Genomic DNA, 18,878 nt, shown 5'->3' with positions numbered 1-18,878 from the left:
AACCCAGAAATAGTGCTTCAGGTTAAGAACTTTGCTTCAGGATGAGAACAGAAATTGTGCTACGGTGGCATGGCAGCAGCAGGCAGCCCCATTAGCTAAAGTGGTGCTTCAGGTTAAGAACAGTTTCAGGTTAAGTACGGACCTCCGGAACGAATTACTGTATTTTTTGCTCTATAAGAATCACTTTTTCCCTCCTAAAAAGTAAGGGGAAATGTGTGTGTGTCTTATGGAGCGAATGTAGGCTGTGCAGCTATCCCAGAGGCCAGAACAGCAAGAGGGATTGCTGCTTTCACTGTGCAGCGATCCCTCTTGCTGTTCTGGCTTCTGGGATTCAGAATATTTTTTTTCTTGTTTTCCTCCTCCAAAAACTAGATGCATCTTATGGTCTGTTGCGTCTTATAGACCGAAAAATACGGTAAGTACTTAACCCGAGGTACCACTGTATATTTTGTGTGCCTTTTTGCAATACAAAAAACCCCCCAAAGCCTTGTAGGTTAATCAACACCTTATAATAGAGGCTCACATAAAATGTATACCACAATTAGAATTCAAGGGACGCGGGTGGCGCTGTGGGTAAAAGCCTCAGTGCCTAGGGCTTGCCGATCGAAAGGTTGGCAGTTCGAGTCCCCACGGCGGGGTGCGCTCCCGTTGCTCGGTCCCAGCACCTGCCCACCTAGCAGTTCGAAAGCACCCCCGGGTGCAAGTAGATAAATAGGGACCGCTTACTGGCGGGAAGGCAAACGGCGTTTCCGTGTGCTGCGCTGGCTCGCCAGATGCAGCTTGTCACGCTGGCCACGTGACCTGGAAGTGTCTCCGGACAGCGCTGGCCCCCGGCCTCTTGAGTGAGATGGGCGCACAACCCCAGAGTCTGTCAAGACTGGCCCGTACGGGCAGGGGTACCTTTACCTTTTTTATTAGAATTCAACGCATATCACAATAAAGATTTAAAAACATTTGTCTAACTGAAATTTAGAGCTACAAAGCTCATATGCCCAATTTGCACATCACTGTAAACTATGGACAGTAAACTCTGGTTTGCAGTAGACAATCATTTACTGTGAATGCCGATTTTTCCCTTTTGCTTCTCCCTTAACCATGAACAGCAGCAAACCAACCACGAACTTTGATCTCTTGCTGAGCTCTCTAGTTTATTGGTAGGAGCTGTATGAGGCAGCCTAATTTACAGACAAGATCACTCTCTAGAGGACCTACTATCAAGTCCTGAGATAAGTCACTCATTTCCTCTGCAAACGCCCCTGATTAAAAAAAAAAAATCATTTGCACTTGGCCTCCCTATCCCAAGAGAGAAAATGTATGAGGAAGTTATGACGTGATGCATGACAAATATGCTACATGGATTATCTGCACTGGTAAATGAAGCTGCAACTGCCAGAGCATGGCCAAATATTTAGATAAATAGAGAACGCCTTAAAATCAATAAGCAGCTTTTTTCCAAGGGTGACTGTGAAACGTTTGCAAGGGAATATCTTTTTCTATACAGAACTGCTAATACTCTTTGACAGATGGAAAATCAGAAGTCCTTTTCGTCTCTCTGTTTTTTCTTTTGCTTCTATTCTGTTTATATTCCTTCTTCTCTTCCCCCTCCCCTTTCGTTTTTCTTGGTGTCCTCTACTCTGGGAGTTTTATTGGGATTATATACACAGGAAGGTGATTGATGGCTGGTGAAGGACCCTTTATGAGGGGCAGAGAAGGGAAGATCTTCCAGGGTGGGCGATTGGGGGAAGAAAGGAAAGCTCACCCCTTTCTATGTGAGACAAGGGTTAAGATCGACCTTTAAGAGAGGACTCTGCATTTTATTTTCTCTTTCTCTTTCTGTTTTTATTTAGGTTACTTTTTCTTGCACTGTATTATGAAAAAACCTTAATAAAATATTATTGGGAGGGGGAGAGAACTGCTAATAAGGAAGGGGAAAAACACATCTCTTGGTGCCTAGTCATCTTTGATCATTGGAATCTCCTCCCTCTTCACCTCCACAATTTCTTCTTACAGTTTCTCAAACAGAAAGCAATTTAGCTTTATTGTTTAGTTTCTGGAAGACCTCGAGACAAGCCAGGCAGCCAAACTAAATTTGCTAAATTACATGCTTTTAATACAAAGAGAGAGAACAAGAATCTCTGGTAAGCAGAAAGTGTTCAAAGGACCCGACGAAAAATTCATTGGCGACAGACAGTTGGCTGCTTCCACCTCTGGGACCGAATTGCAAAGTTCAAAGCAAGCTTGAAGAGTTCATAGCATTGCCTTGGTTTCTGTGGGAAAGGAAGAAAAGGCAAAGCAGACTTTCCTTCCTTATTCCATCAAGTTATTTCCCACACAAAGCAAAGACACAAAACACAGCTTTTCTCTAAAATCAGAACACAAGATACTCAGATGCAAAATTCTAACTACCAAAGTGAAGCAAGTTCAGCTAGCATGCCTAATAAGTTCACAAAAGGTTACTAGTCGTCGTTTTTATTCTTACTAGCCTGCCTGGTCTCATTAAATGCCTGTGCTGGTCATTTGGTGTATACTGACGGGCTGCAATCCTAACTAACTATGTCCACTCAGATGTCAGTCTCACTGAATTCACTGTGGCTTACTCCCAGGTAAATGGGATTCAGATTGCTGTCTAACAGATTTGGACAAGCAGGGAAGATTTTGAAGCCTGCTTATCAGGAAGGTGTTTTGTGTTTTTTTTAATAGCTCACCGTGGGCACCACCTATTTAAAAACATGAATCAAGTGGTTTAAAATGGCCTAAACCTGGATTAAGGTGGGTTGAACCAGAGAGTTACAGATTCTGAGGACAGAATTAAGACAGCCAGTTTTCAGAGGTACTGTGTCCAAGTTTAAGCATAGAAGGAAAGTTAGCATGGTACTGTATTCACATTACTTCCAGTTCATCATACCATACATAAAGCACAGTAACAAAGTCTGATTTGATACTGGGATGGCTCAGTTGGTACAGTATCTTAATCTCAGGGTTGTGGATTCGAGCCCCACATTGGGCAAAAGATTTGTGCATTGCAGGAGGTTGGACTAGATGACCCTTGTGGTCCCTTCCAACTCTGCAATTCCACGATTCTATGATGCTCTGGAGAATATGTTTAGCCTGGCACATGGCCTGCACAACGAAGCCCAATTTCAACAAAAGTTTAAAAGCTGTGCGTAACAACTAGATGAGAAAACAGAAATCCTAGAACATGAGTATTATTTCTCATAACAAAGCGTGGGCAGAATATGATTCAAGAACCACAAAACATAGCAGTACCGTTGTCCCAGGTCAAAATAGTAGCCTTGAGAAGACTAGGTCTTGCACTGTTATGAAACATAAAACATACAGCACAGCATGCTATAAACGATGATAGCAAGAGGCCTTTGGGAGGGGGGAAATGGATTAGCCAGTCAGGATTTCTATGTGAGCTACGGTTCTTCAGCAACTCAAGCAGGTTATTATTATTATTTTTAAATTTTATAGATCACCTTACCAGTTATGCAACCTCCCAGGGCAGTGTAGAGACTATAAACACATACAATAAAACCAGTAACAACGATCATTATCATCAGGCGATCAGCTCACTCTAAAACTAGCAGCTAAAATGTCAATAATTTCAAAGGTCGGGCAAAACGCATTGGCTTCTGTCATTTCCCTAAGGGCAAGGTAGAGTTCTCTAGGGAAGATGTTCCAATGAAACTGAGATACAACAGGAAAGGTAAGTATCATGTACCCTCCTGGAACAAGCCTCCCACCAAATGGAACAGAGACCATCACCTTCAGGTCTATAAACATTTATTTCCTTAACATCTACAATTCATCCGCTAAGAAAGCTGACATGCTGAGGGATTAGCAGGGCAATAAAATAATCAGATTATTTTCTTTTCTGCCCCAGTGGGTTCTAAGCTTATTTCACAATGTGAAACCTTTGGAAGTTTGGGGCGAGGACGGACTCCACATTTCTACAAAAAGTTACATTCACATGTACACATGTGGGATTCCCCTCCAGGTAAATATGCACAGGTTCAGGCTGTGTGTGAAAGCACCAGCAGGAGATAGTATCTACCCACCAGGAAAACACTTTACAGAAGACAAATGGGATGTGCAACAAAACGTTGCCGTCTACAACATGCCGGTCCGGGATATTCCACTCTATTCCCCTTCCTCCCATTTTTTCCCCACCCTGCCCCGTATAATTAATCAGTATCCATGTCCACTGAGCACATTTGAAGCATACAGGGCCCCTTTCCCCAACCCAGACGTGTACTTCTGCAAATCTCAGGGCTCCCCAAACCTGATGACACTTCCCTCTTGGATGTGGATGGTATCACATGAGGACCATTATTCCGAGAACTGAAATCCCTTTTAGTACAGAGGGGACGGAGCAAAGATAGGCAGCTTCCATCCAAACTCTCCAACAATCCAACCCACATGCATATGATAAAAGTCTTGAGCAAAACTGGTACAACCAGAAGTAACTTCACAGGAACGTAATGCAGACACCCTACTGAGAGATCATCAACAGGATTGCAAAGGAACAAAAGTCCCTCCCCAAAGCTCTGTTCACCAAGTAGATCTGCTGCTGTCTCTTGCCTTAACTGAGCATTGCTCCTTTTTCTGCGAGAGAGAGAGAGAGAAGGGGGGGGGGACCTTAAACCACACCTTGAATCAAATTTGGCAGGACTGCTGGGAGCCTCATAAAGTTATTTCAGGCACTTTATGGCCTGCAGACTTTAAGCTGGCCACCTCCGATATGGAGTACAGAAAATAATAGACTCAGGAGGAAGATGATCTTGTTTTTAAAACAGAAAGACTGTATTACCAGTTATGTTCGGAGGCTGCTAGGAACACAGGAAGTTGCCATAGCAAGTCAGATCATTTGTCCATCTAGCTCAGTGGTGTCCAAACCTTTTTCAAAGAGGGCCAGATTTGATTATTAGGATTGAAGTTGTTCAGCTTTTTTTATGATTTTACCCCAAAGTTGGAAATTGCCGCAAGGGCTGGATTAAACCAACCGGTGGGCTGGATTAGGCCCCCAAAACGGACTTTGGACATGCCTGATTCTAGCTCAAGCATAGGCAAACTCGGCCCTCCAGATGTTTTGGGACTACAACTCCCATCATCTCTACCTAACAGGACCAGTGGCCAGGGATGATGGGAGTTGTAGTCCCAAAACATCTGGAGGGCTGAGTTTGCCTATGCTTGATCTAGCTCAGTATTGTCTATAGCGATCAGCATAGACTCTCCAGGGTTTCAGACTGGAGGTCTCTCCCAGCCCTACTTGGAGATGCTGGATCCATGTTCTGCTACCTTCTGCATGCAAAGCAGATGTTCTGCCACTGAAATGTGGCCCTTCCTGCCAAACCACATAGCTCTTGAAGGTCTCCAGCTCCTACTAAACATGATCAGCACTCGAAATCAGCTAGCGCGTTTTGCAATGGAGGATTGTCAGAATGCGAGCACTTCCAGAAGTCTTGCTGCCATGTATGGCAACTGAGACTCGATAATAAAATTGCCACAGCTGCCACTGAGGGCATGGGAGGAGAAAAGCCTTCCTGTCCAACTCCAAAGTAGGAACACTGCAGCGCAGTGAAGTACCGCTCCCCCTGCCACAGCGCAAGTCACTCTTGTAAAAAGGACAAAATGGCGACTGGACTTTGTGTTTTTGCACCCGTGACCTAGGTTCCAGGAGCCATGTGGCGAATAATTTTCTATCCAAGTTTCTAAGACTGTAAGCGAATGTAGTGCTATACAACGGTCATGCAAGGGCCAACAGGACTAAAAACTCCCTGAACACCTCCCTGAAGGTGCTCAATGCTCCTAAAGATTTAGTTTGGGGCCAAAGAACTTAAGTAATTGCCAAGCTCTAATTAACATAGGCTGGGATGACAGTGAAATTCTCATTTAAGGGAAGACCTGAATTAAAACGGTTGTGCAATGTGGAAGAAGATTATTTCCTTGCCGATAACTGCTTTCTTCTTTGCAAGACGGAACAAGACCTCACCCAGACGTAATTGAGCTGCAATTTCCTGTGAAGATACACAGGAAAAGAACAAAGCATCTGCTGCATGCTATCCAAATACTCACGTGATGATTCTGATTCCATCAGCTGTTCAAGCCCCAAAATAAAAATGCTTGAAAGCCTGCTGGAAAAGACAGGGTAAAAAGTTCCACAAATACATACATGTATGCATGACCTCAACACACACTTCCATTTCAGAAAGGCCCCCTCAGTGATCCTTTACACAAGAGAACTAACAACTTGCCCAGTTATTACCACACCAACATTCTCCCCTCTTATGTCAATTCAGCTCTGCTAGTATTAGTCAGAGATGCTGGAACAGCATTCGAAATTGGCATTTTGATTCGTACATTTAGTGATTCATCCAACTGAAAATCCTGTCTCAGACAGCAGTAAGCAAAACAGCAGATGCTTAATATATTTCTTCGAATTGCCCACAGAGCAATTGCTGCAAGAGAGATAATTTCTCCACTGAGGTTTGCATTAACAGCTTATACCACCTTTAAAATAAATTTTAAAAGCTACAAGGCGGCCTTGTTACAGACATTGTTCCAGTTCTGTTTGTTTTAAAACAGGTCTGCCAATTATTTGACTTATTAATAGCATCAAACTAATCCCACCTGCATATATCCGGAATACAAATGGATACCTGCTTTTAGTCACTTCATGAAAAGACTGAAAATAGGTTGCAAAACACTATTCTAAGTCTGCAACCCTATGCACACCTTCTTGGAAATAAGTGTCATCAAACTTCTCCAAATTTCTACATAAATGTGCATGGGAGGTTCAAGCTGCAAGGCCTTGTTGACTAGAGTAGGTACGGCACATTGCAGATACACAGCAAGTACTGAATTAGAAAGAAAAGAAACAACCTGGGTTAGGACTTTGATTTTATGTTCATTTTTGATAATCACCTAATCCAGCACAATTATTACTTTTAGCAATTGCCTTACAAGGTCCTCTAGACAATCACAATTCATTAGCTCCTAAACTTGGTTGATACACATTATACAGTCTTAATGTCTACTCTTCCGTTAGCACAGCACTGACTACAAAGTATTCCACTTTAGTACACGGGTCCAAATTAGGCAATGCCATTTATTTGGCCAATGCTTTCTGAACAAGTGACACAGAACTTTGTCAGACAGACTAGAAAGCCAGTCAGCACTCAGCGACAAAACAGTACCAGTTCAAAGTTTACTGTCAAGTCCAAAAACCAAACATAATAAAGAGCAAATTACTGTTTTGAATATTTCTGTGCAATTTAGCAACAGTAAGAAGATCCATTAACAGCTTTTTAACGCTGCTTGCAAATACACTCAGAACCTTCTGCAGAGTAGGTCAATAAGTCATTTTAGCAAGCACTTGGAAAAGGTATCTGCACCTTATGTTTTTCAAGACAGAACATTTGGACAAACAGCGGAGAGTATCTTCCTCTACATTGTCCCCACAAATGAAGAGTGATCATCTGCTGTACGGAAAGCTCTTCTTGTCAGATAGTAGGTGCCAACACATCACAGCTACTTACTAATGCAAACAAAACTTTAATGTGCAATTGTGCAAGATTTATTCAGTTGCATCTGGTAAGCAGTCTGCCACCAGTCCCTGAAGAAAATGGTTTGCCACAGTCACTTAGGCTCTTGCAACCTCCAAGATCTATTCCTGTAGAGGTAGTGCTCTCTACCCGAGGTGCAAACAGATACAAAATTCTACCATCCAATTGCTTGCCAGAATCATGCAAAGAAGACACACTGCTCTCGTTAGCACATCACTTTTAAATATAGCTAACCTTATGGTTGCCATGCAACTGAGAGCTAAGCCACTGTTTGGCTTAGAAGTCTGAACCAATGCACATGGTTAGTCTCTGTCAAACAAACCATGACCCTGGGTTTGGATACATTAACCCAAGACATGGCTTAGTTCTTGATAGCACAGGAGCAGTGGAGGAATGAAAAGGCAGCATTATTTTTCCTATGTACACCAGCATGCTTTAAGCCGTAGTTAAGCTTAACCATGGTTTAAAGTGATGTATGAACCGGCTGATTATCACTTTGGATCACCTACACTTTGACTAATTCAAGATACTAGCTCTGATTACCATCAGAGCATGAAATCAGCAGGGCCACTATATTTGAGGAAACATTTCCCCCCATATGAGCTTCAGGAGGAGCACTGCTCCAGGTATCATCCTAATGGGAAGTTAAATAAGGGCCAGCCCAAGCCAACAATCAGTGCAGAAAGCTACCTCGAGAGTCAAAATTCAAGAGGTAACATGTTATGAAAAGCTATCAAGGGACAACAAAACATCCTCTGATTAGCCTTATAGGAAGAGAATCTCTCCATGTTTCCACTTGAAAACACCCTCGAGGAGGACAGCAAATCACTCCACCCACAATTTGAAGAAAGAGGAATGTGATGCAACAAAGTTAAGTTTTATCAAAATAAAGTGATGCCTGGGTTAATCCATCAGCTTGATGCACAGCTAACCATGGTCTGGCTGTTGGGGCCATTCCTTGGGATCACACTCTCACTCCTATGTTCCGGATCCCCACCCTCACTATGACTTCTAGCTCACCTGGCTGAAATGCAAAAGCAGGAACCGGGAAGCAAGGGAGGGAACTGAAGCATGCAAAGAAGGAGCAAAGGAGTCTGAAGTACAATCCCAAGGGCCAAATCATTGTCTAACTGTTACAAGTGGGTGATGAGGCTGGACACTTTCTGGCAACACCATAATTTTAGAATATGTTCCCAAAGTGAGTCTGCCAGACTACAAAACTATTCTGAAGACGAACCAAATCCTCATTTATTTCAGCTAGTTTTAAATGTACAACTACCTACCTTGTCTTTATTACTTTAATGTGTGTAATTATTTTATGATGCTGAGTTAATTACTGTGGTATCTGTATCTGTTTTGTTTATTCCTCCAAGTCATTTCTTTTGTGAAGCCCCTGAGACTTGGATCTAAGTAAACATGATTAAGATTGGCTTATAAGATCCAAGACCCCATTAGCAATATCTCCAATGGTGATTTTAGAGGGGTGTTGTTGTTTTTTTGTGTGTTTTTTTTTTGGGCAAGAAGTAACAGAGAAACAATTTCCACCCTTGCCAGCTTTTAGTAAGAACACCCTGAACTTGAGATTCCATGTATACACATCAATCACCTCGGCTTTAGCACTCATAACTAGCCTGTTCTTTTTAGAAAGAATTTATAGACTGTTGATTACTGCTGTAAAGTTTTCCAGACAGAGCACAATTCTCTACCTGACCATATCTACCAAAACTCTTATTTTAACATATCACTTTCAGGACAGATCTCAGCAAAAGCTGCTTATGGGGAATGGGAGGAGGGGGAAAAAACAAACATGCAGCCCTGGACTGGTTGAAACTGGTTAGGGCAAGAACAAGGAACTTAGCCCTGGCTGCAAGCAGCAGGAGGGATTGCAAGGTGACAGTAACAGAAAAGAAGTCTGAAGGTGAGTTCACAAAACTACACACTTTTGCTCCACATCAACTAATTAGGAAAAAACACAGGCTGTGACTCCTGTGAGTCATCCAAGCCATAAATGAACATACCACTTAGTGGAAGTAAGTCATATCAGAATCAGTTGGTCTTACTTCCGTCTATAAAGTTCAGTGGATTGCAACTGCAAGGCTGCCTGCAACCCAGAAACCCAAATGAATTCAATGGGACCTTGTGTCCTGAGCCAATAAGTTTGTTAAGGATCAGGTTGTCAGGACACAAATCCCAAACTCTGGGAGCAGAGCCTCACTGAACTGACTGAGCTCTTACCTCTGAGTAAACATGCACAGGTTTGGGGCTGCCCTGCGCGGTTAAGCCTTGCAATCCTACACCCTCCCTTCTACAGAAGTGAACTTGCATCCGGATAGGCAACATAGACCATCTTGCATTAGCAGAGCCATAAGATATGGGTTGCTGGGCGGTTTTGCAGGCAGATTTTTTTTTTTTGGGGGGGGTGTTTTCACAGCCAATCCTGATATTTAGCTGGAAGACCGAAAGGTGCAATCAACCTACCTTCTTCCCTACCTCCCGCCCCCCCAAAAACGAGAGCCCCGTTTTGCAAAACTGGGGGGGGGGGCAAAGTTACCACTGATGCAACCCCTCCCCAGGTTACTAAGCAACGCCCCCTCCCACCATCGCCTCTCCCCCCCCCCCCAAAAAAATTCTCCCCGTTAGGAAAAGGCGCCAGCAGCCTTTGGGCTGGAAAGGACACAGCCCCTTTCCCCCGCCACCCTGACCCCAAATGATCCGGGAAGGGGGTCCACTCCGCTGCCGCCTCCGCCCTCCCTGCCCCGCGCTCACCCTTGACTTTGCCGAAGGTGCCCACGCCCAGCGTGTCCCCCAAGATGTAGTGCCCTATCTTCACCCGCCCGTGCTCATGTTTCTGTTTATCCGCCGCCGCCATCTTGCGCCGAGAGCCGAGCCTGCGCACAAGGGAGCGGGGGAGCGAGGCGGCCCGGCGCCCTCCCTGCTCGCCAATAGGAGAGAGGAGCTCAGGCGAGGCTGTGCGGGGGGCGAGGAGCCTCAACCACACAAGCGCCCGCCCGCCTCGAAAGCCCAGAAGCGAGACTCCGCGGCTTCTTGCTTTTACCCCGCTTTTACCTAGGGGCGGGAGGCGGGTGGGGAGACATAGGCAGGCAGGCCTCGGGGGGATCGTTATTCCAAATAATCCCAGGCCCTCCAAGTGTCCCCGTTTTCCAGGGACGTCCCCGATTTAGAGAAGCCGCCCCGGTTTCTGATAGGATCCCGGAACGTCCCGCTTTATGTCCCTATTTTCATTGCAGAAATGTTGGAAGGTATGGAGTTATCCGACCCCCAGACGACTGGTGGCAATCAGTGTTTGTGTTTTTTTTTTTTTTTGTAATGTTTTATTATGTTTTTATGTATGTTGGAAGCTGCACAGAGTGGCTGGGGCAACCCAGTAAGATGTGGTGGTGGGGATAAATAGTATAATTATCATTATGGAATGGGAAGTCCCTATTATCATTGGTGAAATGTTGGAGGGTATGTAATTTCCTGTTTGGGAAATTAGGAAACGACAGAAAGTCTAGAGTGAGCCTGGTTGAATTCAAGGGGACTTGTTTCGCAGGTAGATGCTATTTGGATCGCAAGCCTTTTAATTAAGCTCAACAATTCGGTTCCTGGGCTATGAACTGACTTGAGTGCATGGCGGTGGGGAAAGGCATATAATTGCCTTCTGTCATTTATGATCTAGTTGAGATCCCTGGACTAGATGACCCTTGAGATCCCTTCCAATTCTATGATATACGGTATATGTGTGTGCATATATATAGTCTGCTTCAGCACATGCACAACTAAAAGACCGTAATAATCCACTCCTTCGTGCAGCACGTTGCCCTATGGGACTCGCTCCCACATAATATAGTGATGGCAGGGCTGGCCCAAGACATCTTGGCACCTGAGTCAAACCACAAAAGTGTCCCTCTCCCACCCTGTGCCAGGGAAGAAGTGGGGAGTGAAGATCTACATCTGGACTAAGATCTGCATTCCTTGGAGGCTGAATCTGCTGCCCCAGTGAATCCTGCTGCCCAAGGCAGTTCTCTTACCTTCCCTCATGGGTGGGTTGACTGCCACCACCTTGCATGGCTTTCAAAGTGGATTAGGCAGATTCATGGTGAATAAGGCTGCCCACTGACTCCTAACCATTCTGGACGTGCTCTGCCCCCAGTCATCGAGTGAGGTGAGCCGGAGCCATGGTTGGTAGTGTCTGCTCCAATATTGTGGAATTCCCTCCCAAGAGATGTTAGACTGGATCCCTCCTTGTTATCCTTTTTAGACTGGTGATGCTGACCACTGGTTCAAACATATTCAAACATTTCCTGGCAGATAGGAAGATATTTACCTGTCTAATTTTTGCAGGCCACGCTAAGATTAAAATACATGGCAGTAATCAGTTTTTAAGAGTTACTAAATGTATTCCAGAATAGCTCAAACACAGACACACAGAGAAGAGATTCTCTCTTCAGAAATGAACCTGGCCAAGGGCCAGATCAAGGGAGGTGCACTAGGCGGAAGAAAGGCTGACTCACAGTTCTCCTTCTCTTCCGTTATAAAAACACACCCACTATTTCACACAGAGAGAGGCTGGATTCCCTCCAAGGTTACTCAAAAATATGTTGCCCTGTATTAAAAGGTAGATGTTTTAAGTGTGCATGCATAGGATTGCAGCATTAATATGCCAAACCTGAATTAGCGCAGGTGAATAGTCAGCACTGAAACAAAACAGATAACATTCTCTGGAAAGAACAATCAAATGAGTACCTGCTATTGAGTCTGGCTTTGTTCACATTATTGCAAATCACTGGCTACGATTCACCCATGCCTATAACAAAATAGCAGCCACCTCATCAAATTCAACTCATGTAATCAGCAACACAAATGAAGTATTTTCTCCAGTTCTGGCAGCAGTGCTCCTTCGTAAAGGTGCAACAGAGCCTTTGGAACTACAGCCTTGTGGTTTGTGGATACAGCTAGAATTTCTTAAAATGTAGACATGACCAGAGTTTCTGCGGTGTGGGACAAAATAACTGCTGCAGTGGTACATGGTGGGGAGGGCACATAGTGAATCACAAAATACTGGGAGTATCCCAAGAACAAGTGCACACACCTCCATTGACCTGCATGCAGGTGGTGGGAGATTGTCTGCAAAAATGGCTGCTGGATGGGGAACTACTGCATCTGATTTACAACTCCACTGAAAAAAATGCATTTGCTGCTGAACTGTGGTCTCTCCTCCCAATTAGGTATGCTCAAACCCATCTTTTACATGCCTAAGCATTAACTGGAGCATCAATCAGACCATTGGTTGATAGAGATCAGTACTGCGTGCACTGACTAGCAGCAGCTTTGCAGGCTTTCAAACTAGAACCAGAGACGGACCCCCTTTGAGCTATGGCAGAATTTGATACCGGATGGCATACTTTACAGAGCAGATCTCACCAAGGCCCTACTTCACTGTGCCCACCAATGACCAGACACTGTCAGATCTTATACCAACAAATGATCTAGAAGGCAATCCATAATTACTGAGAAATATGCATTTTGCTACTTTTCTTAAGTGTTGCTTTTAAGCTCTGTAGTCCAGTTGTTGAATGTGCAAAGTCCCAGTTATGCTGAATTTTTTTAAAAGTTTTTTCTTGAAGCTATCAAAAATCTGGTTCTGTACATTATAGAGAATATAGCAGTTCATGTTAGTGCTTAGTATTAACTACAGCAGTTAATACTCAGAGCAACCTGCCTTGTAAACCTAATTTTTTTTGCCCAATTCTATGTTCTGCTATCTTGGGTTTGTGTGTGTTGGAGACCAATGTGGAAAAACCAAAGAAGTCAATGCTCACGGCGCTCTCAAAATTCCAAACTTGCCCATGTAGCCCAAAACTTTGGCCATGTAATACTATCATATATAGCACAATCCTTACTTTATTGGACCTTTCCCCTTACAATGGACAACTTTGGCAGTATATTAAATGCAAATACAGTAAGTGATATCCAATGTTAGTCATACTTGTAGTAGAATCTCTGACACTCAAGTATTTCGATTTCAAAGGGTCTACGCCACTACGTCAAGGATACCCAACACTGAACATCTCATAATATGCCTTATTTTAATTCACTATATACTGGCAACTCGGCAGTATAATAAAGGGCACATGCCCTCTGACAAATTCGACATTTGAATTGTAATAAATACTTGTACAGGCTAAAATGTATGATGGTTTAGGTCAAGACTACAAAGGCAGCTCCACCTCTATTAAACCAAAATGAAGCTGTTCCTAGTATCGTTTTACTAGTGAACTTGCAGAGGAATGTTTCAATAAATTTCAGATGTGAAAGCCCCCACTTGATGTGCCAATTTCAAACCTCGGGCAAGACCTCAGTGGATATAATCCCATTATTTGGAAGTCCTAAGTAAAATGAAATCTGACATGGCTATGTTGAAGGTAAGCCCAAAATGCTGAGATGTTTGTCAAATCAAGTCTTTCCCCTTTGCAACAATAAAGCAATGCTTGTTGTAAAGACCAACAAAGCAAAGTGATAACAACAAGCGCTCAAGGAAACAAGAACCTTAGTAAATATTTGGCATCGGGAAAAGGTGCATTTTTTTCTATGCAGTTTGAGTTTTTGTTTACCATTGCTAACCACATTAAAGTACAGTTGTGATCTTCTTTATGCAGTATTGCACTTCAGAACATTCCTGGAACAATTTCATTTTGGTGCAACACTGGGACTGCTTTGGAGCAGGTGTAGAATTATACCAAGTACTTTAAGGATTACAGCCTAAATTACCATCTTCTATATGCGAATATACAAAGCTAGTTGTGGACACTCCAATAAAACGTATTCTTTATGTTATAAATTTCTGGAGCAAGTTTTCTCATGACACATCTTCAACATATACAACTGTACCATACCACCAAAATGAAGCTTCACATAACCAGAACTAAGGTTTTGGGGGAGTGTTGTTTTTTTTGGGGGGGTTGTATATTTGAACATGAGATTTTATATATTTATCTCATCAAATTTCAGATTACTTTCTATCAGGAACTATCTGAACAACCAAGCTTGAACAAAGGTCTCAATGTGGAAGAGGAGATACTGAGGAACATGTAAAGATGACAAGCGTTCTTAGCAGTTCAGGCCATTTATTTTAAAAACACATTTGAGTCCTTAAGATGAGCTGGATGCTGCAACAGCAGCTCTCTTGGGCTTTGGCGCTGTTCCTTCACGGAATCCATTCCTGTGTATACAAGACGAAGTGGAGTTAGTGATTACTTTAAGTGTTCTAGAGCGAACATTTCCATTTAACTGATTTTAGTGTTCTTTTTAATCAGCTTATCTCAGTTAAAAAATGAAATCACTTATGAACTCAGATGTTCAGACTTTTGTTTTTTTAGGCATCATAGATAAGCTGCTAAAATGAATAAACACTTCTCAACATGCTGAACGTTTCAAAGTGACCTTTAATGTTTCCACACACCCCCAGAGGGGTAGCTGTGTTTGTTGCAACACAAACCTGTCTTAAAGACTAGCCAATTTATTATGTCATAAATCTTCATGGACTAGCATCAGCTTTGTCAGATGAGTGAACTTTAATCCTCAGTTTCAAGTATATACAGTGTGTGTGTGTGTGTGTGTTAGGGGACGGGGGTTAAAGTAGTAAGATTAAAAAACCCTGGTAGTGTTTTCAACAGTATAATGGACTTCAAGATGCACTGCTGGAAATATATCAGCCATTGGGGCTGCTATTTGTTTAGAATACACTGCCAGGTTAAGACTATTTACAGTGCAATCCTACACAAGTTCACTAAGGAAAAAGTCTCACTGAGTTCAATGACGCTTAGTCTCATTTAAGAGTTATAATTGCTTTATTACCAATTACTGTTGTAATGGACATGACTAACAGGCACATTAATCTAGTTAGCTAGAACTCATTACTTCTAATTTATTAATATTTATACCCTGCCCATTAAAAAGAAAACCCACCATGGTAGCTTACAGCATATATTCATATGGATCTTGCATTAAATAACCCACATTGCATTCCTATCTGTAATAGGAAGGATACTCTACTGTACCTGAATCTGCGGTAGACCTTTTTCAGATGCCTCATACGGCCAGTTCCGGTAGTATTGCGCCTCTTGGCCTTAGCACTCCAGTTATCTAGAATACAAAAAAAGATTATGTGATGCATTACAATCAAGAAGCAAGTTTATTTGATCTGCGTATCAGCTTTCCTCCACAGGTTCTACTGCCCATTTTTATGCTCACAGATAAGGCACAGAGAGTGATTGGCCCGATGTCAGCCAGTGAAACACATGGCTTGAGTAAGGATTCAAACCTTGTTGACTTCAATACTAGTCCCTACACTTTAACCACTCTACCCATGCTGCCTCTCTTTGAAAAGGCCAAGGGTGGAAAATTTGAATAGCAATCTCAGAAATGTGAAAGCTTTTTGTTCTCCACATGTTAAAACTGTGAAACACACACACACAGGTAATTAGCCTGCCCATTTTTACTAGTGTGCTCAAGCTAGTAGCCTGAATTTCTACACTGAATTTCTATCAAAGCAGAAAAAGGATAGCACAACCTGTTACTCCTTCCTCAGCCCAGTCACTTGCCTGCATGAAACCTCTGATTGCCTATAGCTCATTAAATCCAAAGTTATATTAAACTGGCTACACTGTTTTTCTCAGGCAAAATATTTTCACTATAAACTATGTATTTGCATTTATATAGCGCAACACCATGGAACTCAAAGCAGCAAGGTATCACAGAACCAGTCATGTGAAAGTCAGATATGTTCCTGCATTTGGGAAGTTCTGCACTTACACTTTCTCTTGCGCTTAGCAGGATATCCACATTTTCCACAAGTGGACTTCTGGAGATGATAGGCCTTGGACCCACATCGACGGCACAAAGTGTGCGTCTTATTGCGACGCTTTCCAAAGGAGGATGTTCCTTTCGTCTAAAACATAAATGGAAACGTTTATGCAAATGCTATGATTATAATAATATGCAGTGTTACATTATTAGAATAAACAGATGTAGAACATTCTTAATCCTACACTTTGATAAAGCATTAACGAGCAACAAGTGTTTTATAGAAAAAAAACAAGTGTACTTTGCATACATAGTATAAGGACAAAAGTTATTGGGTTGGTACAGCATATGAAGAGTGTGAACTACAAGATATTCAGCTCCCATCTCTGCTATGCCATTCACTTTGTGGTTTCAGAAAAGCAATTCTCCCTCAGTCTTTGCCCCAGCAAGACAGAAACAATGCTGGCCCACTGTTGGGATTACTAGGATCTTTTTGAATGTTTCCTTGAAATGTACTATATACATGCTCATCATCCCATACCAGCACAACACACCTGTCATGACTGGAGGAAATAGGAGTTGCAGTCCAACAAATTAGGAGGACACCAGATTGGTGAAGGCTTAACCATACAAAGGACGTGAAACATTTCTAAAATGAAACCACAAATCTCTCATTTCCACTGAATGACAAAAACTACAGAAAATTTATGGTGGGTTTACAGGCACTGTCAATTTTCTGTGCTCTTTTCCAGCACTACCTTATTATTAAATGAAAGGCATGCTTTTCACTCAAAATGACAACACATTTCAGATTTTGAATGAATTTCAAATCCCTCTAAGAACAAGGGGTGCCAGCCTCCCTCAGAAGGTGCCCAAAGCCCCTTACCCTTTTGCCAACCTTTTTGTTTTTTAGTTCACCTTTCCATTGCTATGGTTGTGTTCGATTCAGTTGGTATACCAACACAACCCAATAAAATATTATAGTGATGCGATCCCTGAGGCCTCTGCCCCATTGAAACTGAGGTTTTAATCTGAGTATGCATGGGTAGGATCTGGCTGTAAAGCATTTTCGAACATTCGCAAAGTTCACTGAGACACCCTTAGGCATTTTAATACCAACTGGCCAAAGCATCAGTATTAGGGGACCCATGTGTACACTCGCACACATAAGCTATCCAACATGATGTATGCGATATATATTCAAAGAACCAAGAGCTTTCATTTTTCTACAGTACTTTAAGGTGATTTTATTTATTAAGAAACCCGAGCATTCTGCATCCTTCTCAGTCCAGTAGCATCTTTCACTCCAGAAATCAGAGCAAACACATGCTAGCCTAACACGCTAGTATACCTGCAACCCATCAACTTTGCAGCCACACGTTTAGTCACTCCCCTTCCTCGCCTTAAAGCAACGCTAGAAACAAGACTACGGGTCGTGGCTCGAGCTGGGAGGTGAGCCGAGCCAGGCCCGGGCCTCTGCACGGCTCCCCCTCTAACCTCCGCCCAACCAACCCGTGGCGCTGCCGAGACAGACGGAGCGCGCAGGTAGGCCCAACCGGGCCTCCTCGTAGCAGCTCCCCGCGCTCTCTTCGCGCTATGGGACTCGAGGCTCCCGCGGCTGAGCGGCCGCAACGCCTGAGGGACGGGGCCAAAAATACACGGCTTCCCGTCTTTAGCAGTCTCCGGGGAAACGCTTCCCTACGCGGCCCCGGCCGCAGGGCCCTAAACGGCGACGGATGGCAAAGGATTCCCCGCCGCCCCCAATCCCGCACTCACCATCTTCCTTCAGCCGCCACAACCAAAGAGAGCTAGCTCCGCCCCCGACTTCCGCAATATCCTCGCCGCGGCTTCCGGCGAAGGAAGCGCAACCGCTTAATAGGCTCCCTTGAATAGGCATGCGGAGGGGGAGCGGAAGGGGAAAAGGGTGACACGAGGAAAGGGCTCCGGACCGGCGGGGGAAGTGACGTCAGTGGGGGTGGGCCCGAGTCTCAGAGTTCTCTATGCGCTACGCAGCCTCCCTTGCAAATAGTAACTTACAAATAATAGTTACAGATAGGTAGCCGTGTTGGTCTGCCATAGTCAAAACAAAACAAATTCCTTCCAGTAGCACCTTAAAGACCAACTAAGTCAGTTCTTGGTATGAGCTTTCGTGTGCATGCACACTTCTTCAGATACTGTATCTTCTTCAGATATGTGTATGTGTATCTGAAGAAGTGTGCATGCACACGAAAGCTCATACCAAGAACTGACTTAGTTGGTCTTTAAGGTGCTACTGGAAGGAATTTGTTTTGTTTTTACAAATAATAGTATAACGACGCTACAACCCCTGGAGGCGGCAGCGGACATAGAGTTGCAAATTCCTTTTTCTTTTTTTGGAGGGGATCTAAAAGCAAACGGCACAGATGCTTAGAAATTCTGCGGTGAATTTTAATGGGTCACAGTATTCGATAACTTGCTTGTACGTTTTTAAACAACTGTAATTTTTTCTTGATTTTATTGTTTTGT

General features: G+C 43.4%; 2 protein-coding genes across 2 annotated transcripts in view; both read right to left on the bottom strand.

Moving 5' to 3' along the window:
* PRKAA1 (protein kinase AMP-activated catalytic subunit alpha 1) overlaps nucleotides 1-10,478 on the bottom strand; it is a 37,882-nt gene extending 27,404 nt beyond the window's left edge. Inside the window, exon 1 of the mRNA XM_081881524.1 lies at nucleotides 10,335-10,478. Coding sequence (XP_081737650.1) covers nucleotides 10,335-10,437 — 103 coding nt within the window. The 5' untranslated portion in view covers nucleotides 10,438-10,478. The remainder of the gene's footprint in view (nucleotides 1-10,334) is intronic.
* Nucleotides 10,479-14,684: 4,206 nt separating this feature from the next.
* Nucleotides 14,685-18,306, bottom strand: RPL37 (ribosomal protein L37). Its single transcript, XM_081881737.1, has 4 exons — nucleotides 18,150-18,306; nucleotides 16,383-16,518; nucleotides 15,629-15,713; nucleotides 14,685-14,790 (listed from the first exon to the last, which is right to left on the bottom strand). Exons 1-4 carry the CDS (start codon nucleotides 18,150-18,152, stop codon nucleotides 14,721-14,723), a joined length of 294 nt encoding a protein of 97 aa, XP_081737863.1. The 5' UTR covers nucleotides 18,153-18,306; the 3' UTR covers nucleotides 14,685-14,720.
* Between the last annotated feature and the right edge of the window lie 572 nt (nucleotides 18,307-18,878).

The sequence above is a fragment of the Podarcis erhardii genome (assembly GCF_964252035.2).
Source record: "Podarcis erhardii genome assembly, chromosome: 11".
Taxonomy (NCBI): Eukaryota; Metazoa; Chordata; class Lepidosauria; order Squamata; family Lacertidae; genus Podarcis; species Podarcis erhardii.
The sequence above is the reverse complement of the archived record's forward strand: the minus strand, read 5'-3'. Positions and strand labels throughout refer to the sequence as shown.

Coding starts and splice junctions, on each gene's coding strand:
- RPL37 (XM_081881737.1), bottom strand. Junction 15,714..16,382: donor TGCTAAGCGCAAGAGAAAGT/GTAAGTGCAGAA, acceptor TTTGTATTCTAG/ATAACTGGAGTGCTAAGGCC. Junction 14,791..15,628: donor AAGGTCTACCGCAGATTCAG/GTACAGTAGAGT, acceptor TTGTATACACAG/GAATGGATTCCGTGAAGGAA.